Source organism: Adelges cooleyi, unplaced genomic scaffold (genome assembly GCF_023614345.1).
Source record: "Adelges cooleyi isolate 19-005CV unplaced genomic scaffold, UGA_ACOO_1.1 ACOO_flye_CR_arks_rails_tigmint_CR_PRNA_30, whole genome shotgun sequence".
Lineage (NCBI taxonomy): Eukaryota > Metazoa > Arthropoda > Insecta > Hemiptera > Adelgidae > Adelges > Adelges cooleyi.
Window position 1 is genome coordinate 20,488,995 of NW_026095971.1, and position 25,238 is coordinate 20,514,232.

General features: G+C 31.2%; 4 protein-coding genes and 1 long non-coding RNA gene across 7 annotated transcripts; 3 read left to right on the forward strand and 2 right to left on the reverse strand.

Moving 5' to 3' along the window:
• Positions 1-1,567: 1,567 nt before the first annotated feature.
• On the forward strand, positions 1,568-5,454 carry LOC126838182 (kinesin-II 85 kDa subunit). The gene is made up of 9 exons (XM_050572369.1): positions 1,568-1,709; positions 1,784-1,990; positions 2,056-2,261; positions 2,333-2,523; positions 2,588-2,727; positions 2,874-3,071; positions 3,169-3,894; positions 3,966-4,085; positions 5,045-5,454. The coding sequence occupies exons 1-9, from the start codon at positions 1,707-1,709 to the stop codon at positions 5,135-5,137; spliced, it is 1,884 nt and encodes a 627-aa protein (XP_050428326.1). The 5' UTR covers positions 1,568-1,706; the 3' UTR covers positions 5,138-5,454.
• Positions 5,368-10,512, reverse strand: LOC126838183 (dual specificity protein kinase CLK2). 2 transcript variants are annotated; one of them, XM_050572371.1, is made up of 10 exons: positions 9,220-10,512; positions 8,067-8,148; positions 7,402-7,468; positions 6,933-7,049; positions 6,763-6,853; positions 6,518-6,688; positions 6,314-6,440; positions 6,103-6,247; positions 5,910-6,015; positions 5,368-5,837 (listed from the first exon to the last, which is right to left on the reverse strand). In XM_050572371.1, exons 1-10 carry the CDS (start codon positions 9,925-9,927, stop codon positions 5,652-5,654), a joined length of 1,800 nt encoding a protein of 599 aa, XP_050428328.1. In that variant the 5' UTR covers positions 9,928-10,512; the 3' UTR covers positions 5,368-5,651. The 2 variants fall into 2 exon arrangements, with proteins under 2 accessions (XP_050428328.1, XP_050428327.1); XM_050572370.1 differs by having other exon boundaries at positions 5,370-5,837; positions 6,314-6,443; positions 9,220-10,508.
• LOC126838187 (uncharacterized) lies at positions 10,000-15,172 on the forward strand. Its single transcript, XR_007685673.1, has 3 exons — positions 10,000-10,471; positions 11,543-13,724; positions 13,794-15,172. It is a non-coding gene; the product is annotated as an uncharacterized LOC126838187 (long non-coding RNA).
• A 3,692-nt stretch (positions 15,173-18,864) lies between these two features.
• LOC126838185 (protein AATF) lies at positions 18,865-21,132 on the forward strand. Its single transcript, XM_050572375.1, has 5 exons — positions 18,865-19,191; positions 19,710-19,756; positions 19,857-20,064; positions 20,134-20,535; positions 20,605-21,132. The coding sequence occupies exons 1-5, from the start codon at positions 18,971-18,973 to the stop codon at positions 20,801-20,803; spliced, it is 1,077 nt and encodes a 358-aa protein (XP_050428332.1). The 5' UTR covers positions 18,865-18,970; the 3' UTR covers positions 20,804-21,132.
• Positions 20,837-24,244, reverse strand: LOC126838186 (cyclin-dependent kinase 1). Of its 2 annotated transcripts, none has more exons than XM_050572377.1 (7): positions 24,125-24,244; positions 22,904-23,101; positions 22,701-22,836; positions 22,465-22,623; positions 22,206-22,369; positions 21,354-21,495; positions 20,837-21,292 (listed from the first exon to the last, which is right to left on the reverse strand). In XM_050572377.1, the coding sequence occupies exons 2-7, from the start codon at positions 23,095-23,097 to the stop codon at positions 21,176-21,178; spliced, it is 912 nt and encodes a 303-aa protein (XP_050428334.1). In that variant the 5' UTR covers positions 23,098-23,101; positions 24,125-24,244; the 3' UTR covers positions 20,837-21,175. The 2 variants fall into 2 exon arrangements, with proteins under 2 accessions (XP_050428334.1, XP_050428333.1); XM_050572376.1 differs by having other exon boundaries at positions 24,057-24,202.
• Between the last annotated feature and the right edge of the window lie 994 nt (positions 24,245-25,238).

Genomic DNA, 25,238 nt, shown 5'->3' on the forward strand with positions numbered 1-25,238 from the left:
TCTAAGTGTCTCGGTTGAAGAAAATTAAATTAAATGATCAAGGCTCGAAAACAATGAAAACATTTTGATGTCATAAAAATACAGGTATATATTTGATTGTTCCTATTAAAAACGGTAAGTCAATTTTATTCATATAAACGTCAACGAATCACAGCAGAAGTTAACGATTTTAAGTGTCTAGGTGCCAACATAAGCAACATTAATCACCCTCGAGATTAATGGGATCCAAATGCAAATCCGAAAAAAACGGTCATACAGACTGGTAGCAAGACCAGTGATAATGTGAAATGTGACCTACAGCCGGCCAGGAAGATAAGGAAAAACCAACTGTCTATCAATTGGACATGGTGGTAGAAATATAATGGTGTAGAAACAACAGCAGCAGCAACGAAAACAACAGGTAGGGCAAATAGAACATAGTCATGGTGAGTAAAAGCTGTTAATTATTATCTTAACGAAAATTATCTTTGTCGCTTTACAATTTCTTCTTTTATGCCATAATTTCACTTCTGCTTCGGACCGAACACGGTGAGACACTGCAACAAATAGGGGTATAAAATTATTAATTTAATTAAAAATATCAACATAAAACATAAACGTTAACATATTTATTTTCACAGTCGTGGACTAGGCCTTCTGAGACGTTTTGAACGACACAACGGACGTGGAAGTGAAACGTCTGGTTTGTCGGCAAAACTGTTCTAAGAGGGGAAACCACGCCAAAAAAAAAACGAGCCTAGTACTCTACCTCAAAGGTGGTTTGGAAAAGAGTATATTAATATTATTATTGCACAAAAACACACCAATCATACAAGTGTACTTAGGCAATATGATTTACACCCGTGTATTTCGAAGGCCAGCGGCTTGGCGGTGATTCAGCAACTTTATGGAAACACATACACACAAAGTATACAAGAACAAACACAACTAAGGAACGTAGCTAGAGAATTGGCATGTGTAATATAGCATAAGTAATAATTGTATACAACTTTTTGGCCAGAATGACTAAAACAACTATAACTGCTTTAAGAAGATATTTTGATTTACATTTGGGAGTTTACCTATCTATTGAAAACTAAAAGTCAAAACAGATGGCACATAGTAAAACGCGTGAAAGGGCATAATATTATTTTATGATACATCATAGAAACCTTGTACATACTATACATGGACAAAGTGTTTGAATAACCATATAGCCATATAGGTCCCTATAAGTATACAATAATAAAAATTCCAACATTCATTGATGAAACTCACCGTCTTCCGCGGCCCGTGTCGATTAAGTATGCAAAAAAATTAAAAAATTAATTTTTTCTTGAAATTTTGTTTTGAATAAAAACAATAGTTTCGAATTAATGCAATTCGAATTTCGATTAAAAATAAAACAAACGAATTTAACGACTAACTTCGGCACTAGCTGGCGGACATCAACATTCAACCACGACCACGGTTATGTAGATAACCGTGACCATGACCCCATTCGAGTCGTTTCAAAAAGGCGTTATGATAATTTATTGTTTCTGCGATAACTGATAAGACATTCTAGTGATAAATGATAATAGATTTTTTAAATTAAACAAACTATTAAAATAATATAATCGATATTTTTTTTTCTTCAATTTTTAATTGTTGTTTATGCAGCTGTACCTAAATATGTTATAGTTCTATGATTATTATTCCAACTACGGAAACCGAAACCAGACACGATGGTGAGATAGTGTTTTTGAAACAAATACATTTTGATTGTAAAATTATTTTTCGACTTGTTATGATGACCGTTTAGGTGTACAGCGCTGGAGAAATAGAAAACGTTCGAGTGGCCGTTCGATTGAGACCTCTGAGCAAAAAAGAAAAAGCTTCAGGTTGTGTCCCGGTCGTGTTAGCCGATTCCGAGAACGCAGCTGTTTATGTTCAAAACCCGAATCCTGAACATGTCGGGCCACCAAAAACTTTTATGTTCGATCTTGTGTTTAATTCGGATTCAAAACAAGTACATTTGTTTACTTTGATTTTCCTCTAAAGCATTGCATACAATTATTATAACAATTCATCCAGTTAGATGTGTACAATGAAGTCGCAAGACCGATTGTTGATAAAGTATTTGACGGGTATAATGGAACAATATTCGCTTATGGCCAAACGGGTACAGGAAAGACGTTTACTATGGAAGGATCACATACGTCTCCAGAGCTCAACGGAATAATCCCCAATTCTTTTGCTCATATATTTGGTCATATTGCTAAAGCGAAAGGAGATATTAAGTAAGATTTAGTTAATTTAATCGATTATCTTCTGTATCAAAAAAGTTATAACAGGGCTATTGTATTTAAAGGTTTTTAGTGAGCGTTTCTTACTTTGAAATTTACAATGAAGGCGTTTATGATCTGTTGAGCAAACATGTATCGACCGAACTGGACGTAAAAGAAAGGCCAGATATTGGTGTGTACGTTAAAGATTTGTCGACATATGTGGTGAATAATGCTGATGATATGCACCAACTATTGATGACTGGCAATAAAAACCGTAAGATTCACGTAAATATATACTGAAAATCAGAATATGATTATTGATTGTGATAAATTATCAGGTGCGACAGCTTCGACGGCAATGAATTCGGAAAGCTCTCGTTCTCATGCTATTTTTTCAATTTCTATTGAAACCAGTCGACCAGACGCTAGAGGAGAATATCACGTTAAAGTTGGACGACTTAGATTAGTTGATTTGGCAGTAAGTATTATTAAAGATTTTTATTTTTCTCAACTGATTCGTTTGGATTTTCATAGCGTGTTTTTTGCCTACGTTTGTTCGGAAATATCTTTGGAACCGATTTAATTATTTCCGTTTCTTACGTCTAGTGCAATTTTTTTTTTCAGGGTTCTGAACGACAATCCAAGACTGGAGCATTAGGTATTCGTTTCAAAGAAGCGACCAAAATCAATTTATCACTTTCCACATTGGGCAATGTGATTTCATCGTTAGTCGACGGCAAGTCCACTCATATTCCGTACCGTAATTCAAAACTAACACGTATACTACAAGATTCTTTAGGAGGCAATTCTAAAACTGTTATGGTCAGTATTATTAAACATTTATTTGATATTATTATTATTATTTTTTTTTTTTCATAATAAATCAAATTTCTCGTATTATTTTCAATGAATTGCTCAGTGCGCTACTATTGGTCCGGCTGGATTTAATTATGACGAGACGATTAGCACATTACGATATGCCAACCGAGCTAAAAATATTCAGAACACATCTAAAGCAAACGAAGATCCAAAAGAAGCGTTGCTCAGACAGTTTCAATTGGAAATAGAAGCTTTGAAAAAACAAATTGACGATAGTAGCAAAGGGCTCAGCGAAGCTGAAGGAGAAGAAGACAATGCCGCCGAGGAAGAAGAAGGGCTGGTCGTTGGAGTTTCCGAGAAAGTTACCAGCGCTGTACAAAGTAAACGGGAGGAACTGGATGCAGCGCGACAAGAAATGATAAGACTGAAGGAAAAGTTGGAAAACATGGAAAAAAAAATTATTGTCGGCGGTGAAAACCTCTTGGAGAAATCTGTGGCACAAGAGAAACTGTTGGAAGATTCTGCAAAAGAGCTGTTGGACAGGAAATCGAGGCAAATGAACTTGAATATGCGTTTGCAAGAAGTGCAGGCCGAAAAAATGGATACAGAGGACAAGTACAGCGGTTTGCAAGAAAGGTCGGGCGCGTTGACGAAAAAACTTAAGAAATTATCGGCTGCCATTTTGGCGGTCAAAGAAGACCTGAAGGACACGGAAGACGAGAGAAAAAGAGAAATAGTTGAGTTGAAAGAAATATCAAAACAGACTACTAAAGAATTGAAAATGCAAGAGGTTATCATCGAACACTTTGTGCCCGATGAATATTTGGTGAGTAGAGCACACCTGTTTGTTTCATAATGATTGTTCTATACAGTTTCTTTTTTTTTTTTTTTCATTAGGATTTAATAAAGAAAAACTCATTCTGGAACGAAGAAATCGGAGAATGGGAACTAAGATGTGTAGCTTATACGGGAAATAATATGGCCAAAGAATTACCCAATGAAGACACTATTTTTGAGGTAACTATTGACCGCTTTCAACAGCTGTCGGTGTTATAGTGCACTAGGGCAAACGGATAACTGTCACGACTGGCCGCCATAGTTACACGTTAGGGTATTGATCATTAATCTTTTGTTTGACAACGATGTTTTTTAGTTGTTATATTTCCAAGTATAATTTGTCAGCTTAGCCAAAATGTCACAGATATACTTTTTAAAATATTAAGCTTAAAAAAATAAATGAGAGAAATTATTTTTGCAAAAAAAAATATAAATATATTCTTTGTTTTTTCTGGCAATCTTCCATTTTGGAGTGTAAATTTACATACCTTTGAGTATTAGTCTTACAATTTTTTTTTAATTACCCGAATGATGCAATCTACTGAAATGATAGTGCGCATTTTCGTTGGCCGTTACAGATTTACGATGTCTAATGCAAAACTCCACTCGAGTAGTAATTATACATTTGTTTTTAAAATTGCAACAACTTATTAGATTTATTCAATCAAGTAATCTGTACAAGAATTTGTGATGATTTCAAATAAATTTTAAAGTAACAAGACACATAAAATTGAATAGTCGTTTACTTTTAAATGAGTTAGATAATAATAATTGGTTTTAAATTAATATCTCCAATTTTTTTACCCTTTCCGTTACTTATTACATGTTAACAAAGTTATTAATAAAGCTTTGGCATTGTTTAATGCTATTCAAAAGTTGGAGTTGTACATCATTCAAATAAAACAGTTTCTTGATAACACATTATTTTAATAATTTTTAAACAGTTTGCAAGTGCTTTATTAAGTAATTAATTTTAAACCATTATTTAGTATATACTAAATTTACAAAATTGTAAAAAAAATTATTCAAATAAAATTACTACTCGAATGAATTGTGAAATAATTATTTGAAAAATAATTTGCACGACAGTCATTACAAATTAAATATAATTGTGATACTTTTTTTTTTAATTGTTACAGTCACACAGACCAGATTTTTCACACGTATACTTGACGTACAAAGACAGAGGTCTGTCGACGAGGTCCAAATCGAGAACCGGTAAACGGACGTAATTGTGATACCAATACATTACTCTACATTCCTAGTCAAAGAATTGAATCTATATATCACCTTCTTTTCTACTGCATGAGAAAAATGCTTATTTTTTTTTTTTACAAATACAACTTATTTATTTTTTTTACAATACCATTATCTTGCACAGATAATGTATGTATATATATTAATACTAATAAATATAATTACAATATGCATTTAATGTATAATATTAGATGTGTAATTTACTGTTCAATTTAAATAATAATCTATTTCCGATTGGAAAAATCATTTCTTAAAAATACATTTGATATAAACTACTAACATTAAAAACATAATTTAATATAAAATAATTATATACAAGTTATGTATATATATATATGTATATTGTTTTTTCATTTTCATCTCTTAGATTAATTAGTTAATCTAAGACACGGAGTATTGTAACAATAAAAAATAAAAATATCCTTTGATCGCATCTTATGACAAAGCGTTCCAGCCTGAAGCCAATGGGCGACGGCCATCCCGATAATTTCATCTTGAAAGCGAATGCGATCTTTCCTCCTTGTCGTGCAGTCTCTGATGTGGCGGTAATTTGTAAAAGAACTTGTGTTCCAAAGCTTCTTCCATGGTCATACGTTTCGCTGGGTCGTAATTGAGCAGTTCGGAGATCAAGTCGAACAATAATCTATGGTCTTCCTCTTCGGAGCTCATGTATCTCTGGAAAATTACATACGAATATTTTCAATTGCACATTACTCTCGGTAACTTCAAAATTAAATATATATATACCTTTAATGGTTTACAGTTTTCTCTGACGTATCGTCCAGCCGAACTAGACTGGTCCCAGTCGAGTTTCCCGTGATAGAAGTATTTCGTTTTACTCCGTCTGGCCATTCTGGACACAAAAAAAAAAACACATTTAATATCATATAATTAAAATGATAAAAAAAAAATACCACGCCAAAAATTGCTTTCGACTTACTTATGAGGTATCGAGCCGAGTATTCGCTCCATCATCGCAAGGTGTTCACGGTTGTCGTGGGTTTGGAATAATGTAATGCCGAGGTAAAGTTCAAATATGATACAACCGATGGACCAAACATCGCACGGTTGAGCCCAGCCAAGTTCTAAATAACAATTCAAGTATTGCGTAAAAAAAGTCTTTATAGTAAAAATCATCAAAAAGTACAAACCTAAAATAACTTCGGGAGCTCGGTAATGCCTAGTGGAGACCACCGTACTGTGATGTTCGTCGTCGAACGTGGCGCTACCGAAATCGATTAGTCTGACTTCAGTGTCTCGTATCATTTTGTAAGCACGCTTCTTTTTGAAAACAATTAATAGTTACTACACTGTCGAGATTAAATTAATTTATAACGTTTAAATATGTATATTACTTTTTTCTGATTATATTGGCTATCGTAATCGGACTTCACGAACAAAATGTTTTCCGGTTTCAAGTCGGTATGTGTGAGTTTATTTCTATGCAAAAATCTGACGGCGTAGCATAATTGGTACGATATGTGTCGAACCTGATCGATGGTATAAGGTTGATAGTTATTTTCTTTCTGCAAATTAAACCGAAAACAAATTAATTAAATTTTAATCGATTTTTTGTCATCGGCGAAAAAATCAAACTTACTAAGAAATCAAACACGCTCAATCCCAATAACTCGAAGCCGATACACACGTGTCCGCCGTACTCGAAATTGTCAATCATACGAACACAAAGACTGAAAAATTAAATAATCATATATGTACAAATTTGTGGTTTTGTAACAACAAGTACAATCCAAAATTTTAGGCTCATACTTTTTGCTTTCTGGATCTTTTGCATTCAGTTTTTCTAGTGCGTTGATCTCCAAACGAGCCGCTTCTCGATATTTTTCGACATTTTTAATGATTTTCACAGCAGCTATCTGATCACGGCTGTAAAAATAAATAAACCTTACATTGATGGCTAAGTTTATTATTTTTTTTTTTTTAAAACTGCAAAGCATGCCAAACAGGTCATGAAGACAATTTTATACATTGCTAGTTATTTACTTCTAAACTGAATGTCATATTATTTTGTGCACATTACCAAAAACATTCCTTTAAAAACTATTTTTTTATTAAAAAAAAGAAAAGGAAGGAAGGAAACCTCAAAAATTGTCTGTAATTTTTTTAACGCAAATAGAATTTGAGATAGGTATTGTTTTTTTTTTTTAGATAAAAAAAAAATTGTGAGACTATTAATGACAAATCACGATCGAGCCAAACTGATAAATGTGTCACTTACTTCTTTAGTGATTTGGCACTGACCACTTTACCAAAAGTACCTTCGCCAAGTGTCTGAATAATTTGATCTGAAATACGTCAAAATAAAACACTAAATCAATATAAAATATAAAATAACCGACATCCGCTGCGGGGGCCATATTTGATCACAATTATTACTATAATTATAATAATTAATATAATTTATTTTCAACGTTAATTTCTTATTAGATATGTACGAATTTTCTTTCGCAAATATTAAGAAAACATTCAATTCAAAATAGTTAAGGTCAGAAATGTCAAGAAAACCTATCCTTTCTATTTACAGATAAAATATTATTATAAATGTATACGAATGTATTAAAAATATGAAATTTCAATAGAAACATCTTGGCCTAACAAGTAAACGTTAGTCCATAACTGCCGAAAATAGTAGGTAATAGCAACTATTATATATATATATATTTTTTTAGCAAGGCAATTGAACACTCAAAAGTCAAAGCGAGAATATCGTAACATAGTTTTTGCCCATTCAACTCGAAACAAACAACAAACGCACGCGCTAATGTCTCATCCACGTTATCATATTTTGGTGGTACATTACTGTTTTTAATTTGTTTTTTTTTTTTTTAGTGAAAGAGAGAAAGAGATTAAGTATCATTTCAAAAATGTAACTGGTTCACGAACATCTATCGGCCAGACTGTCTCCGTTTTTGTAAATCAGATGTCCCTCTTCGTCATCCACAATGACCGGACTTCTTGCTCGTTGCTGTAGCGTTCACACACAGTTGCCGTGTTCATGCGTTGTCCAGATTTCGATCATTGTAGTGTAGTGTATTTGTTGGTTGGGTATTGATTTATAGGCGCCCCGGACACACACACGCGAATTGTTGATGGCAGATTGGATTTCGAACGAGATTTGTACATTCAGGTGGTGCACCAATATTCAGCAGTTGCGTGTTTAATCGCCCGCAATCATAAAGACAGAAGGACACAAGGCAAACGAAAGCCTCGTTAACAACTTGTTCATATACATACATAGATATATATATATACATACATACACATATGCATATATACACATACACATATATATATATACATATATACATATAAATATATTCTTACAAATAAGTGCGTTATTTCATATATATTTTTGCATTTAAATATATACAAATTAACTGTAAGTATAAAATAACAATAGTAGATAATTGGGTATAAGTTTGGGTTGAAAAATAAAATCAGTAAAAATTTTGATTTTTACCACAAATGTCACATTCACTAATTAAGCTTGTCGTTCAGAAATTGTTACAGCTTATAATATGTGTTTTCATTAGTTTTATTATATAGAGTTTTTATTATTATTATTATTATTATTATTGAACTAATTTCCAAAACAACCTGTATTTGAAATAACTCTCAATTTATACTTTCATATTTTTTACTAAAATAACTGAAATAGAAGAAAATGGTAAATATTTTTACTATATTTTTATGATAACAATAAAATAAAAAACATTTTTAAGCATTTATAAATAAGTAATAGTTTTATTTTCTCGGTATTACCAAAAGTCACTAGTTAAGGGTTAACCAATGTTTCTTATGTTTGTATTTTACTATGCACATCTACATAAGATCAACATAAGTGTTATTATAAGGTTTTAAAATTATATTTAAAAAAAAAAAAGTTAAAATTTCTAACGCTTATTTTTGTGACAGTTTTTTAAATTTGGATTTACTTATACACATTATAATGTTTTTATGCAAAGTGAAAGAAATAAAATATTTTATTCAGAAAGTGCAGCAATACATAAACAGAGACACAAGAGGCGTGACTTACACCGAAGTTTGCAGAAGAGGTAAGAATGGAAGAATACTTTTGTTGGCACTTGGCCAAAGCACTAGGGGTGTCATCGTTAGCTTCCTCATTGTCTATGGCTGAATATTTCATAATCAGTGTTTGTATTTCCTTACGTTTGGCTTCACGTTCTGTTATCACGGGGTCTGCGGTTTGTTCGGCTTTATCCAATTCATTTGTCGGAGGGGTAGTAGTAACAGCTGTGGTTACGGTAGTCGGTGACCGTTTTAATGGTCGTATAGACAATAACATGTTAGGTTTATGGCGGCGGTAAGGGGTTTTTTCGCGAGGGGTTTGATGGACAAAGGGATACGCTTTTTCCGATAACAGAACTGTCGTTGCACTTTTGGTCAAAGGTCTTTGTTGTCGTCGATAACGATGTGCGTCTAAAGCAGACAGGTAACGTTCTTCATTTCGCAAAGAGTAACCAGAAGAATGGAACGGACTCGGAAGGTATGAAGACGATGACGACGATGAAGGAATATTGTGATTTCGCGTGGTCGTTTCAATAGGTTTAAGTTCGGGGGGTTTACGAATCGATTCCGACGGACCACGAGATCGTCCGGTAATACGGTTAATAAGACTCGAGTAGGAATCCGATAACATTTGCGTAACGCTAACAGTAGAGGATCGAGTGTACCTAGTGCGACGCTTGTCGGACAAAGCGTGACCATTCATTTCTGGAAGCATTACCCGAACTTATGTAAATATATATATATGTATAAAAAAATAAATTAAAAAAATAATAATTTAAACAACAACTTTGAAATACAGTCATGAAAACTTTGAAACTTAAATGTATCTACATTGCTTTGGTTTGGAAAACTGTTGGTCAACCGTATAGTGGACCTGGCATACGTATAAGAGGGCCTCGCGTATTAAGGCAATCTTCCAAAAAATCTATTTCTGTGTCAACCGGACGATATAGAAAAAAAAAACCACGACCTCTTCTGTGTTAGCAAAACGTGAGCCACACGTCATAGACTTTGTTGACAATTCTGTTTTATCTTCTCACAGAATAAGATACAAGGAATAAATGACTTAGTGGCCTTGTAACAAGACATTTCATGAACTATATGTATCACTGTGAAAATATGGATAACTCCCAAAATTTTGTAACTAATACTAATAGTAGAAGACACACTATTATAACACATCAGACATTAGTGATTGAATGTATTGTGCACAGCGTTTACCCGATCTAAATTTCATTTGAACAGGATTGTGTTGTAAAGTAAGTGAAAATTAAATTATCAATGTTACAAAAATTAATTATTTATCATAAGAAAAAGGCTATTTCTTAAACTTTTACTGATTACTCTATAAATAAATGTAATAAACTAGTTGTTTTTTTTTTATAAAAGATTTAATAAATTACAATACAATATGTTTAGGACACGATTAAGTAACAGTTCATTGCATTTATTATTAGTAAAAATTTATAAATTTCATTAAATATTTATAAGACTATTAAAACTCATACACTGTCTAAATTATTTTGCTTTAAAACGACATCTGTATAATAGTGTGAAATAATAAATTATTGAAATGGGTATTACATTTTTATAAAAAATTGAAACATTGAAGAAAGCACAGTAGATAAAGCACTGAACTTGGATTACACACTACTGTTCATTTTCCAAAATTTTTTTTTAAAAAATCCAAAATGCCATTGTTTTTTGCTTTTACAGTTGTCGGGTTTTGCCAATTTTTAAATAGGGAAACTTTCTACATTCCACATAGGGCTTCGATTTTCAAAATTAAAATTATACACGACAAAAAATAGCGAATTTTTTTACTAATTTTTTTTTTTAGTAATTAAATAAAAATCAAAGCCTTTTGCAACTATAGTAAGTTTTCCTCTCGCAACAAAATTTTTTTTATTAAAATTCTACTTTACCAAGCGCCTTTACGTTTTCTGTAGTCTTTTATAACCACTAAAAAAATGTACCAAAAATTATATTTAAAGGTAATACAAAAGAAACTAAAAATAAGTTAATATAATGAAAAATAAAAAACTGCCCACGGTTTGAGACTTATGAAAATTTTGGCACACTCTTTAAAAAATAAAATTTCCTGCTATAATGAAAATTAAAAGGTAGCGTTCTGGTCTACATTTAAATCAATTGTGAGTTTTTCTTAGTGGTAAAGGTATATATGTAATATTTAAGCTATTTTAAACGTAATTTCATTTATCATCTCAACTAATTATGTGTGATACTAGACAGACATAACTATTTGGTTTGATTTGAAAGAGAATGACTAATAAAGACAATACATACAATACCACTGATGTTTAATTTAGTGGCTACGAAGAAAGAAAATGCATATTTCATAAAAAAAAAAAAATACTGACTGGATTTAAGGGCCACCAATGGGCATCCACCAGTATTGCAGCTGTCGATTGGGGCGGTCTGACCCTTTGAGTTCCTCTGGCTGAACGAGTACGGCTATGTTGTCTGGCCACAGCACTCTCCGTATGATGCCATGGCGGTACAGGCCGCCGCCTGGGGGTATGCTGCTCGACAAACATACGAGGAGCAAGTGCACCACATAAAACTGCCTACTGGAGATGTGGCGTTATTTCGAATACTGAGCCAGAAACTTGGAGAGTGCGTATTGAATAATATAAATTATGGAGAGACGCATGCACCACTATGTTTATATTTAGATGGCATGTGTTTGCAAATGAGGGAAATAAACTGTGGAGTACACTTTCCAACATTAAAAAAATCCCTACCGTCGAATTAGATACATACGCCTAATTATAGCTTTAGTTTTTATCATCATTTAAACGCTTAATTGGACCCACTCTTAACGCGTGTACAGCACATGTTTGTTAGTCTACGCTAAATATTATGAGATTACGGTCTTTTTTATACGTTGAATTTTATTAATAGAATGCAATGTTTGGCGCAAATCCAAATTTAAAATTAATTATAACGAATATTTTACACATAGAGAATAAAAATTAAACACTTTGAAAGATAAGCAAATGAATGAATGTGACACTTGTATTTAACCAAATACACTACCGATGTATATTTTTACCAAACGGAATTAAGTTTTTTTTAAGAACTACTGACCTTAGAATGTGATCGCTCTTTGTGTCTGTGGTGCCTGTGGTGCATCTTTTCATCTCCACTTCCTGGAGATTGATGACGTCTGGGCCGGCGACGTTGATAATTGGTCGAACCTGGAGATCTACGATGACTACGTTTATACCGTCTTTCAGCACTTGTTCCCTGATCATGCATCCGCGAACGGTTGCTACGTTCATTACTGAAATAGTAAAGTATGTTATTTCTTCAAATTCTATACCTAGTAGCTATTTTTATTAAATATAAAAAGAGAACTGTCAACAGTTGTAATTTATTCTTAAGAATTTAAAATATACATTTTATCCATAAGTGTAAAAATTAATTGTCTTTGAAATAAACATATTAATAATGACATATCAGTCTACTTGAATAATCAAAGCAGTAGTGTTTTCGTAAGTTTTGTTTGTTAAAACTAAGCAGAACAACATTATTGATACAATAACCACTGTTATTTTCTATTGTACAGTTTGTACTTTGGCAAGATCAATAAATAAAGGAAACAGTTTTCAGCCCACTACGCGAGATAAGCTTCTGGATGTGTTATGAGTCAATTTAGATAAAACATTGCCCTATGATAATTATTTTAAAACGCAACAATTACTTAGGTATTCATATTTAGGTTATCAGAGATAACTGTAATAGAAGCATTTTGTTGAAGCCATTTAATTAATGTTTTGTTTAGAGATTAGATGAAAATAAACCCGGAGAAACAAATTAACAACTGTTATACAGTAATTATAATAATATTAAAAGTATATTATACACAGATATTTATACAGTTACTGTAACTGCATATTAATTGATTTAATAATAAAAATGTAAACACCGCATGTTACTAAAATACCTGCCAGTTTATAAATATACATAAATCATACATACAATTTGTACAGCCTTAACTAGTGAAGTATGTTGTTCAATTAAAAATTGAAACATAAAATACCACTGGGTACAAAATACCTGTATATTAAAATAAGCTCGGCAACGGTAGGCATAGCCTAATTTAATATGAGCAGCAAGAAGAGATGTTAATTGGAACAGAAAATTTAATATATATACGACAAAAAATACTTTTTTAAATGAACTATTGCACATATTTCAGGAATGTTTTTACTAAAGAAATTATAAGAAAATAGGCACATCCGTACAGCCTTGTCGACTGAAACATAGTGATAGTGTCACACAAGGTTATGCTGTAGATAACCCATTATTACATACAACTATAATATGCAATACACACTACTGTAGTAACACAGTACTAATATTCATACCAAATATGGAAACCTACTCGTCACAAAAATAATGCACTTGTTTTAATAATGAATAAAACAACAGAACGCAGAAATGTTATAACAACATTCTTTTTTATTCCCAATAAAGTAAACATAAGTAAGAAAACAACTGTTATTGTTCCAAAAAAAAAAAAAAAATAGTTTGATAAGTTTGTATTTTTTTTAGGTAGTCGATGATTAATACACAATGGTTTACTTTGATATCAAAACATAAGAAGAATACTTGTCAAGGTCAATTCTTGATACATTGGCGATATTAAAATTTACAGAACAACTTAAAATTTGTTCCCCTGTATTTATTATATGTTGTAAATTTTGTTTAAAAATTATAAGACTTTTATCTATCATCTAAAATAATAGTAATGGCTGATAAAAAGTTTTTAACTATTGTTATAATATGGAAGTAATTATTATAATACAATTTTCATCTGAATATTCAACCCTGTTCCTCTTCCATTTCAAATTTGCTAATAAAGAGTATTTTTTTTTTAAAGAGGACATCATTTAAATATTTGTTTTGCTCGGATGCAGAGCTGAGTAGCAATTGTTTATCCGATGATGTGTTTTTATCTTTCTATTTTTGTGCCTGGACCAAGATATCTCCTGAACCTCTAATTGAGTTTTTTCAGAAAATTTGTGGATTAAAAATCTTACCTAAACAAAAAATGTACGAGTTCATTTGCAAGCTTGTGAGAAATATTCTTTAGATATAGTACTATCTTTTTAAGAGGTAGAAACTATTCTTTTATTTCACTTTTTTAAAGTAGTTTAGACTGATGGCAGATCTGTAGTGGGGCTATAAGATAAATATTTTTCTCTGAAAACTGTAATCAACCTTTTTTCTTTTTTGATAAAGGTAAAACCAAAAAAATTATTCCATATTTTACTATGTGTGAATGAATTGACAGATAACTGAAAACCATTCATTTAAAAATTATAGTTATTGTCACAGCATCATTTTCGATAGTAAGTCACAACGGTATGTTTAAAAAATTGATAAGTAAAATTAATAATATTCTAAGAACAATATCTATACATTGAAGGTCCACCGATAGTGTTTATATAATAGCAGCTCTATCGGGTAACAATTTACAAGTATACAGTACATACTCATAGTCATAACATATGATTATTATTATTACTATATATTAGATTATAATAAACAACACTGGTATAATTTCAAAAAGGTACCCTGTACCCCCCACCCTCTTACTGACTGTTTTCCTTTATACTAAAATCATATTACAGTTAAAATCTTTTGAAGTATGCACGTGTAGATTAAGTTTCAATACGGATGGATCAACTCGAAAATGTAATAGGCAAAATGTCCATTAAAATATTGTTTAGCGATTAAACCTAACAAGTCATGTACTATTGTTCTATTTTAATTGTACGTATCATACTTTTTTCCGAAAGCCCTCAGATCTCATAATCAGTTCTCACAGGGGTTTTCAATACTTGATGGAACTTTTGAACAATTAATAAGTACTTTATATTTTATCAGAGATAAAATAGCGATTAAAAAGAAATTTATATATTATTTTAGTATTAAATGAAGGCAAAAAAAAAAATTCAATTAAGTATTGATTAAGCCTCACTTAGTAGTTTGTCTTCATTGGGCAAACAAATAATATTCGGAACATTTTCCCGACAAATTCCTATTTTACCTATACAATAACTTTTTAACACCATTCATTTAGAACTTTAACTAATTACATAGTTAGGCGCAAATTCAAAACTATATATTTCCTACTAGAAGTAAGGATTTAGTTAAATTCTGTATTTTTACATTTTAATTACATTACATCACCTTTAACTTAATATATATATTTTATTTTACTAATACTTTATAACATAAATACAAAACAAAATTCACTAGCTACTACTACGGTATTAGATAAACTCTTGAGTTTTGACCTTAACAAAGTATCTTTGATAAATAACCGGTACAGTTGTTATAAATTATCTCCTAATTTAATCACAGTATATAATTTAATTAAACATGCTTATGACATTAAAAAATGTATATGATCTAAATATTTCCCTTTTTTAAATAAAGTAATCGAATAATTATAATGATTTTAATTAAACTAAACAAAGTATAATATTTAAATGTTTGATTGTAAACAATAAAAATATTAAATAAATACAACTATCTAGTCTATTCATTTTTTCTTAATTCAGCCACGAGTAAATAATTTAGAAATATTACGATAGGTATATTAATGATCAACATACCTGTAAGATGAACAGCTATAATCATCCATTTCATCCACATGGCGACGTTTCCGTCTTGTTGATCTGCTACGAGATCTCGACATGGATTTTTGTGGCTCATACGAGCTTGAATTCCCTCTTCTTGATATTCTAGGCATCTGAAATTATATACTTAATGTAAATTATTGTGTACAAAATAAAGAGAGGCTTCAATTTCAAAGATTATTAGCCAAAATTTAAATATTATAAGACTATAACGCTAAGATTCGTTTGAGTATATTTTATCTACTATTTATGGATATTTAGCTACATAATTTTATTTTATTTATTTCAAATTTGCCAAATTAAGTTGACAAAACAGTCACAAACCCCCCGAAAAAAACCTAACAGTGTTAAGCTACTTGCTAACTAAGTAAAACCATATTTAAATTATTCTTTCACTAATCACTTGACTCATGTTTGTTAAATGTTACCTCATTAAAACTCAACATAATTACACATCTTGATATCAATGTAATTATCAAATAATATTCATAGTATAACGATATATATCAATAGTATATATTATATATATATTATTTTTTTATAATAGCATACTTGTAAAATCCTTGTTACAAAACAAAAATTGTATTCCCTGTGTTAAAAAATGTATTGGATATTAATTAAATTGTGTTTTTTTCAATACATTTATAAAGTTAACTTGGTACAACTGTTTCTTACCTATTTGTTTTAGAATTAAATTGTGGTCGATAGAATTGGTAGACCATTCATAAAATAAAGGAATAAAATATAATGTGTATAATTTATTATATAAATTATTATTATTATTATTTTTTTTACATTTTACGTCTTTAATCCCGCTAATTGGTACTCATACTTAGATTTGGAAGTTTTCCAAAAGCCCTCAGATCTCATAATCAGTTCTCATAGGGGTTTTCAATACTTGATGGAACCTTTTGAACAATTAATAAGTACTTTATATTTTATCAAAGATAAAATAGTGATAAAAAAAAAATGTATATTTCTTAGTAATAATAAATGAAGGTAAAAAAAAAAATAAAATTCAATTAAGTATTGATTAAGCCTCACTTAGTAGTTTGTCTTCATTGGGCAATTCAAATAATATTTGGAACATTTTCCCGGCAAATTCCTATTTTAATTAAGCCGATAATTAAATATGAAAGCTGCTATAAAGTTATAGTTAGTAAATAATTGCATTCTGTTAGTGACAATTACACATTTAGCAAAATGGATTTATGTAATAATACAGTTCAAACATTAAAAGTATAATAAATAATCTTTAAAGAGCCTTGATTTTATAAAATTGGTGAATGAATAACTTGATATCACAAACGTTTGACAGTTAAAAACAGGAAAAAAATTATGTTGATAAAATTAATTTAAACAAAATGGTTCATAGTGTAAATAAAAAATGAAATAACAGATGTGTTTACACACATTATAGTTATGTGAATCATTTATACACATATATAAATATATATATGTATGTGTATATATACATATATATATATATATATGTATGGTTTTAAAATTCCAAATCTTGAAAAACAAGTTCTGTGTAAACCAAGTCAAGACATTTTTTTACCACTTTCGAGTTTTACAAAATGTGTTAACCTTGGTAAATTGTAATTGACAGACTTTGGACGGGCTACTAAAAGCGTTAGACACGATAAGATAATAATCCATAAATTTATAAATTACTTAAAAATTATACTTTTAGAATTTTTATTATGTTATATACCATTCTAAGGCCCTTTTCACAAGACATAATATTAAAAAACCATCACCCTACCTATTGCTTGTACATAAAAGTATAATCATCATCAGCTTAACAGGCCCCTAAGGCCCAACGCTGCCATGAGATGGATTCTCTGGGACGGGTTGTAAACGTATAAAGTATAATATAAAGTTTATTTTTTATGTTTTTGGGGGCAAATGCGCAAAGATAGGAAAACTTTGTAATCTAACAATCATGCATGTTTATTTAGTCAAGGCTTTTGAACCAACATAAGTGAATAAATAAGTATAAAAATTAAAACGTGTCCTTTTTGCAAACCCAATCTTAAAATTGTAGATCAAAAGTAGAACATAAGGTAAATAGAAATCCGCGTGGCAGTGTTGGGATAAAAAATGTAAACATTATTTATTTGTTGTTTATCACAATTCAACAAGCCAAACGTTTAGAATAAGAAAAAAAAATCATAATATTGTGCAACGGATTGGAAAACATTTTTCAATTGGCAATTTTGAGCGTCTAAACGAAAAACGCCATTTCCTACCATCGTAGAGCCTGCAATAAGAAATCGATAAAAGCGTGTGAGGGGTTTACTTTTTATCTTTGCAACAAAAAAAAAACATGCAATTTAACGACAAAACCCAGCAAGTTTCGCACATGACAAACAGGCGCCATGTTGAAACGCTATGTTGTTGCTGGGGGAAACCTAACAACGTTAAGATAGGCACAATATAGGTATAATTGGTACTCACGATAAACTGCCAGAATAAATCCGACGTGGATTTGATGAAGTCGAAAATTTCAGCCGTTACGAGTGTCACGCGAGAGCGACGAAAACGATCAACTTGCAAATTAAAATATGTTATTAACTTTTTTCAAAATGAACGTACGATTATTTTACCATGAGGTTAAGAGTACTTAAGACGCAATGATTAGAAACGTTATCGAATAACGAGTAATACGTAGTAACAGAAGTAAACAATAAACAGTGTGAATATTATTGTAATGTCATACCACGTTCCACATTTCCGCAGTATAATGTATATAATGTACGCCAAGTGAAACTGTGAAAACAAACCAAATCCAAAATGGACACGGATCACGGACGCAGGCCAACGCACGGGCATAACAGCCATGGCGCTGGGCCAATGAGAATCGTCGAAAACGGCGTTACCAACGTGACGGCACACACGTTTCGACGCGGAACATATTCGTTCTTGTGTGTGTGTGGACAGCCTGTACGCAATCGTTATCACGGCATTTGGCTGATAATCGCGGTAGCACGTGAGAATCACTGACAAGACGACGTGAACGCGCTAATCTTTTGAATTTTTCGGGTCATTTATTTACATTCGACTAATAATAAGTTTATGAAAAACATGTCCTCGGACGACGAACAAGAGTTTGGATCGGACGGCAGCGAGTGCACGGACAGTGATGGTTATGGCGATAATGACGAGGATATGGTCAGCGACGAAGATGCCAGTGAGTCGATGGACGATGAGTCTGTCGACGGTGCGTTATCGGATGAAAGTGAAATAGAAGACGACAAATCCGATGATGGCAGTAACGATATAGTGATTGGATCCAAGTAAGTACTCCATTCATCAGTGGATGTACTTAAAAAAAAAAACAATTATCGCGGTAATAATTTAACGTGAAATATCTATTTTTCTAGAATTACTGGCTGCACCGCCAGGAGTAAAGCGTTTTAATGTTAAATTTTGCTTCGACAAGAAGGAAGCTAGGGTTCTTGGAATAGGAGTATGATCATATTATGTATTCTTATCGTAAATAGAACAACTTGACATTTTGTCTATGTATGTGTTCGTTTGTGCAATAACTGTGTCTGTCGATAGCGCCTACGTGGATTCAAATATTAGTAGTATGTTTTTTCAGTTGTTTGGATGGAATTTTGGTGGTAATTGGATTTTGTGAGGAATTTTTTCAGGTTACTCTGGGATATTAATTCATCAAAACAATTAATTGTAATCAATTCGGTTTGAGAGAGTTATGAGCCAACAATTTTTTTTAAATGATGTTTACTGTAAAAAATAATTATTGCTATCATGACTATAATAAATTTACATCTTGTTTTTATTGTTTTAGTAGTCAAAATGACATAGAAAAAGGAAAAGCAGTTCGAGCCCAACTTGGTAATATATTTATGTATAAATTGTGTATTAATTAAATAAATTTACCTTACACAAAAAATATGGTAACTTAACATTCACATTAATAATTGATTGATTTCAGCGCTGTATGATAACTTACTACTTGCTCGTATAAAACTTCAAAAATGCTTAGCAGCAGCTAACCGTCTTCCAAAACCCGACAGCGAAGTTCCAATAAACGGTTCAGAGGTTAATGATCAAGCAGTCAAGTCATTGCAGCAGTTTTTAGATACACTATTCAACTTAAAAAATAAACTACTAACCAACAATAGTAATTTTATGAAAACCATGTAAGTTGACGAAAACAATATAGTTTTTTAAAAACATCTGTTTACGGCAAAATTTCAATTCTGTTTTAGTGATAAAGATAATGCGGACGTTTTGACCGACAAAATCAAACATAAAGATATTGATCATTATTTACAAAAACAACATGATATTTTCAAACCGTACAGAGACGACACAATACAGTTCTGGAACGAACGTACAAAACTCGCTTCAGGGAAAGCGGCCAAGTCGGATTTTTCTGCATTTGATCAACCTACGTTATCTCAAATTGAACAGATAATGGCCGATAAAAATAGATTAATCGAGAGAACTCGTACCAAACGTTCAAAATACGAAATTGTAGGCGACCCAGAATCGTTGACCAAAGATGTCGATGCAGAAATATTCGACGACGACGACTTTTATCATAAATTACTAAGAGATTATATTGAAAAGAAATCAGCCGATATCACAGATCCTAGTCAACTTGGAAAGTGAGTTTAAAATTGTATAAAAAAAAATACTGTATTTTTTTAATTAATATAATATTTCCGATTGCACAGGCAATGGCTTCAGTTACAGAAATTAAGAAGTAAAATGAAGCGTAAAATCGACACCCGCGCCACCAAGGGCAGAAAACTGAGATATACCGTACACACGAAGTTGATGAATTTTATGGCACCCAACGACCAATCTGGGTGGACGGACGAGGCGAAACAGGATTTATATAATTCCTTATTTGGCAAAAAAATAGCGCGATAGATTAATTAATAATAATATACAATATAGAAAAAATTATTAAAAATATCCTTTGATTTTTATTTCACAATTTCTTTTAAAATAAAATAAACAAATTATAATGTTGTAATTTGTACTCTGCAATAATTTCTTAAAATAAGTAGTTTTTTTTTTTTAATACAGTTCAATAAATATTATATAATCATCATAATTATAGTTAATAATGTAAGCGGGTTTAATTAACATACACTGAAACTACGTCCACTCCTCCGTAAGCTCTGCTTCTTTAGAGCGGGCGTTAAAAAAATAAAATACCTACATATATATATTTGTATAAAAATGTTTTTTTTTTAGTGATAGAACAATCTATATACTTGTAAAAAATTAATTATGAAACTAAAATTTAATTTCTGGTAGAGCTGGCAAAATATTCTTATTAAGATCTTTGAAATAGCGATGTTGAAGTGCATCTCTGGCACTGATACGTTTGCTTGGGTCATAAACCAACATTTGCTATTAAAATCAAAACAACAATTAGATTTAAATATAAAATGTAATTTGCTTTGGTTATTACTTGTAACAAATCCAGACCGTCACTGCTTAAATTCGACACTGACTCTTTCAGTCGGTCGTCACTCCATTTTGGGAACGTTGGTTTGTAGTCCTTAAGTTCTGAAACTCCTGGCCATGTTTCTTCGCTCGGAGTAGTTAAAATTCTAAAATAAAGAATATTATGACAATTTTATTTATATTAATTCTCATTTAAATGTGTCATATTATTATAAAAAATTAGATGTAACTATTTTTATAGAGAAGAGTATAATACAGAATTGACACTGATCGTACACAATCATTAGTCCGCTTAACTTGACTATAAATTAAAGGAACATTTTTTAATTTATTCTTGATTTTAAATACTTGGGATAAATCATTAGTAAAATAATTAGACTAGCAAATCGATAAACTATTGTAAAGACATTTTGTTTAAATTAAATAATGATAATAATAAGAATATTATATTTGTTGAAACAAAATAAAATAGTTGGTAAAAAAATGGAAAATATTTTGTAGGTATAATTAATAAATACAAATAGACTACAAAACAAATTCAGCACATTTTTAAAAATATAATGACTTTGTTATATTCTACGAGGGAACTTAAAAAATATTATTCTAGATTTAAATTAATTGAATTTGACGCTCCTTACAAAAACTATTTTACTTTAACGGCCAAACGAAAAACCACACTTCAGCCTGTTTTGTTAATTCAAGTAGCAGTTTTAAATTTCACACATAACATTATTATATTTATATATTTCAGATAATTTTATTACTGCCAAAAAGTACTAATATTAGTATTTATTTAACTTTTTGCGCAGCCTTATTCACAATGAAAAAAAAAATGTCTACAGTATTTCGGGTTTACCTGAAAATACGAAACAGTTGATCAATTTCTGAATCTCCTTGAAATAAAGGCCTTCCATGAGCCATTTCAGCAAATATACATCCTACAGACCAGATATCAATTGGACAACCATATCGTTGAGTGTTTAATAATACTTCAGGAGCTCTGTACCATAATGTTACAACCTGAAAAACAAATGTAGGTATTATCCAAAAATGTCTACAATATCACAACAATATTTAAATATTACTCTTCTAAAAATAATTAATTCAATATTTACCTCATGAGTATAGACACGAATAGGTAATCCAAATGTACGGCCTAATCCAAAATCTGCCACTTTGAGTACGTTGTGTTTGGTATCGATTAATATATTTTGAGGTTTTAAATCTCTGTGCAGTATTCGCCTCACATGGCAGTAATAAATAGCAACTAATAACTAAAGTGAAGAAAAAACATATGCATAAAGAAAAATGACTGTGTTCAATAAAATGTTCCAAAAGGATTTATATTTACCTGATACGTAAATGATTTGGTGGTACCTTCATCCAAATGTTTTTTCGGTCTGGAGTCGATAAATTTCTTCAAATCCATAGGAACAAATTCAAATACTAAATACAATCTCGATTCGTCCATTAGGATTTCACGCAAACTATACAATATATTAAACAAATGTCAAATTTAACTACCTAATGTACAGTTAAGTAATAAATTATTACTTCACTATGTTTGGATGGTTGAGTTCCTTTAAAATGCTTATTTCCCTGATAGCGGTGGCCGGTATTCCTTCATCTTCCATTTCCATACGAATTTTCTTCACAGCCACAATCTCTTTCGATATACGTTCCATGCATTTGTAAACAACTCCATAGGTGCCTTCTCCGATCTTTTCCAATTTGTCGTAAGCATCCATAATTCTACATCATAAACAATTGAACGCCACAATGATAAATAAAAATTCCAAAACAGTGGGGTCGAGACAGTTGGAACAGAATAGAAAACTTCAGGAATTAATATGGCTAAAATTGATGAAATTACTCGAAAAGAAAAAAAAATTACCGTAATGTTAAGTCAAAGATTGTAAAAATATACATTATTTTAAATCACTATGTACATAAGAAGACTTGAGACTTAAATTTTGAGGGGCCATGTAATGTTAATATGTTATGGGCCTCGAAAGGAGATTTTATCCAACTCAAAAAGTCCATATTGGCACGGCTAATGAACCCCGTGCCTACCCGTAAAGCTGGCTAAGACTATATTACACAATTTTGACACAATATAAGTACACATTGGATCTAACATTAACCAAATTAAATTTTCAAAACCTAAATCGAAAATATAGGAAAAATATCCCAACCCTAGATTTGTTTTCGCTTTTCAACAGTATTGCTACATTTTAAAAAAGTGTTCCAAACAAATATGGGCCAAATTTGGAACTTGGTATGCCGTTTTTTGAAACGCTGGACCATGTTGCATTTTTAAATTGTAAAAAATGTTTTCTCAATTTCGAAAAAGAAGGAAGTGAATTTACTTTTAACTATTTAAAGGGTACTTTCGATGAAACATTGCTGGCTATGCAGTAAGACGTTTAGAAACAAATACTCGACTAGAAGTGAAAAAAGTCACGGATATATTTTGAATCATTAAACCAAGAACTCGACGTCTTAGCAGGTACCAATATATTAATAGTGCAATTTAAACTTTATTCGTTAAGGACTTGGTACATACATTTTGATTTCCCGAGTAGGTAGTTGAAATTTCAAAAAAAAATGTGCAAAAAGCTACTACTGCCAATGTTGGACCAATGAATTAAGATAATTATTATATGTAAATAATACTAAAAAAAAAATATGCATACGAATCACTTACCCGTTTGCAACCTGGAAAAAAAATCAAAAACAAATTTTAACGTTTATTTTAAAAATGAATTGCATTACTTTTCAACAAATCGCCTAACACCTACAGCTGCTGCAGCACTACATGTCTACATAGAACATAATATTGTATAGGCTTTATTCATTTAGCATTCTTGTATCATTTAACCGAAAAAATGGCGGTTAAATAGTGAACCGCAAACCGTTGTTACGCAGGAGTTGGTAAAATGTGCATACATAGTTATTCTCTTCCATGACGTGTTTCTGTTTTTCTTCCATGATCAACACTTGAAACCACGATAACCGCAGCTGCAGTCGTACCGCAGGCTGGATTAAATTTTATCTGTTGTGTGGTCACACTGTACGTTTTGGCGCCAATGATCAATTGGTGATAACTGATAAGCTGTAACTGACAATAATGATAAACGATATTTAATATCTGACATCTGTACTAATTTAAAAGCTGTAGCCCGGTCTGATCTAGTAAAAAGCCCGCTTTGTTATTTAAAAAAATGTATATTGTAATAGGTAGAGGGCTTATGTAAATAACAGGAGAACGTTCCATTTTTTGTCCAATATTTTTTTGGTACATTGATAACCCTATTAACCCGTGAACTTGAGATTATATTGATCGGCCACTCTCTGGCTGTACAGAATCCCTAGCTAAAATTATATGCTAAATATTTGTGTGAAGATGTGTAGTTCACGATCAACGTTTACTAAATTCGTCTTAAGGAAACGTATAAGCACTGAGTTGCGATGGAAAAATATTACAGCTAAATAATAGATGTAGGTATATTTAGAAAAGGAAAATAAGATAGGTACCTATGGAAGGATGATGAAAGGTATCGCTGGATAATATAAGAAAATGGCTATTTCAAAGACCATAATGTTATACCGACTAAGGAGAGGAAGTAGCCCATTATAGATGAAAAAAAGGGGGGAAATAACTAAAAGGGACTGAAGCCAATTTTTTATAAGAATAGAAACAACAAAGAGCTATTATACCAACTGCCTAGGTTCTGTACATATTATGTACAACGGAGAAAATAGTAAAACTCATTTTTGTTTAAATGTAAAGTACCTTTTAAAGAAATTTATAGACAAAACGTCTGTGGTAAAAAAGATAGAGAAAAAAATTTCAGAGGGAACCTCGTTAAGATTTTTTTAAATATCA

Excerpts from the sequence above, each read along its gene's own strand:
- LOC126838186 (XM_050572377.1), bottom strand. The coding sequence starts at position 23,097 with ATGGATGCTTACGACAAATTGGAAAAGATCGGAGAAGGCACCTATGGA. Across the intron at positions 22,624-22,700 it reads CCAAATCATTTACGTATCAG|TTATTAGTTGCTATTTATTA; the intron begins GTAAATATAAAT and ends TCTTCACTTTAG. Across the intron at positions 21,293-21,353 it reads ACGGTCTGGATTTGTTACAA|CAAATGTTGGTTTATGACCC; the intron begins GTAATAACCAAA and ends TGATTTTAATAG.
- LOC126838182 (XM_050572369.1), top strand. Across the intron at positions 1,991-2,055 it reads TTAATTCGGATTCAAAACAA|TTAGATGTGTACAATGAAGT; the intron begins GTACATTTGTTT and ends CAATTCATCCAG. Across the intron at positions 2,728-2,873 it reads TTAGATTAGTTGATTTGGCA|GGTTCTGAACGACAATCCAA; the intron begins GTAAGTATTATT and ends TTTTTTTTTCAG.
- LOC126838185 (XM_050572375.1), top strand. The coding sequence starts at position 18,971 with ATGAAAAACATGTCCTCGGACGACGAACAAGAGTTTGGATCGGACGGC. Across the intron at positions 19,192-19,709 it reads GATATAGTGATTGGATCCAA|TAGTCAAAATGACATAGAAA; the intron begins GTAAGTACTCCA and ends TTATTGTTTTAG. Across the intron at positions 20,065-20,133 it reads AGTAATTTTATGAAAACCAT|TGATAAAGATAATGCGGACG; the intron begins GTAAGTTGACGA and ends ATTCTGTTTTAG.
- LOC126838183 (XM_050572370.1), bottom strand. The coding sequence starts at position 9,927 with ATGCTTCCAGAAATGAATGGTCACGCTTTGTCCGACAAGCGTCGCACT. Across the intron at positions 7,050-7,401 it reads AGTGCCAAATCACTAAAGAA|CCGTGATCAGATAGCTGCTG; the intron begins GTAAGTGACACA and ends TTATTTTTACAG. Across the intron at positions 6,016-6,102 it reads CTCGGCTCGATACCTCATAA|AATGGCCAGACGGAGTAAAA; the intron begins GTAAGTCGAAAG and ends TTTTGTGTCCAG.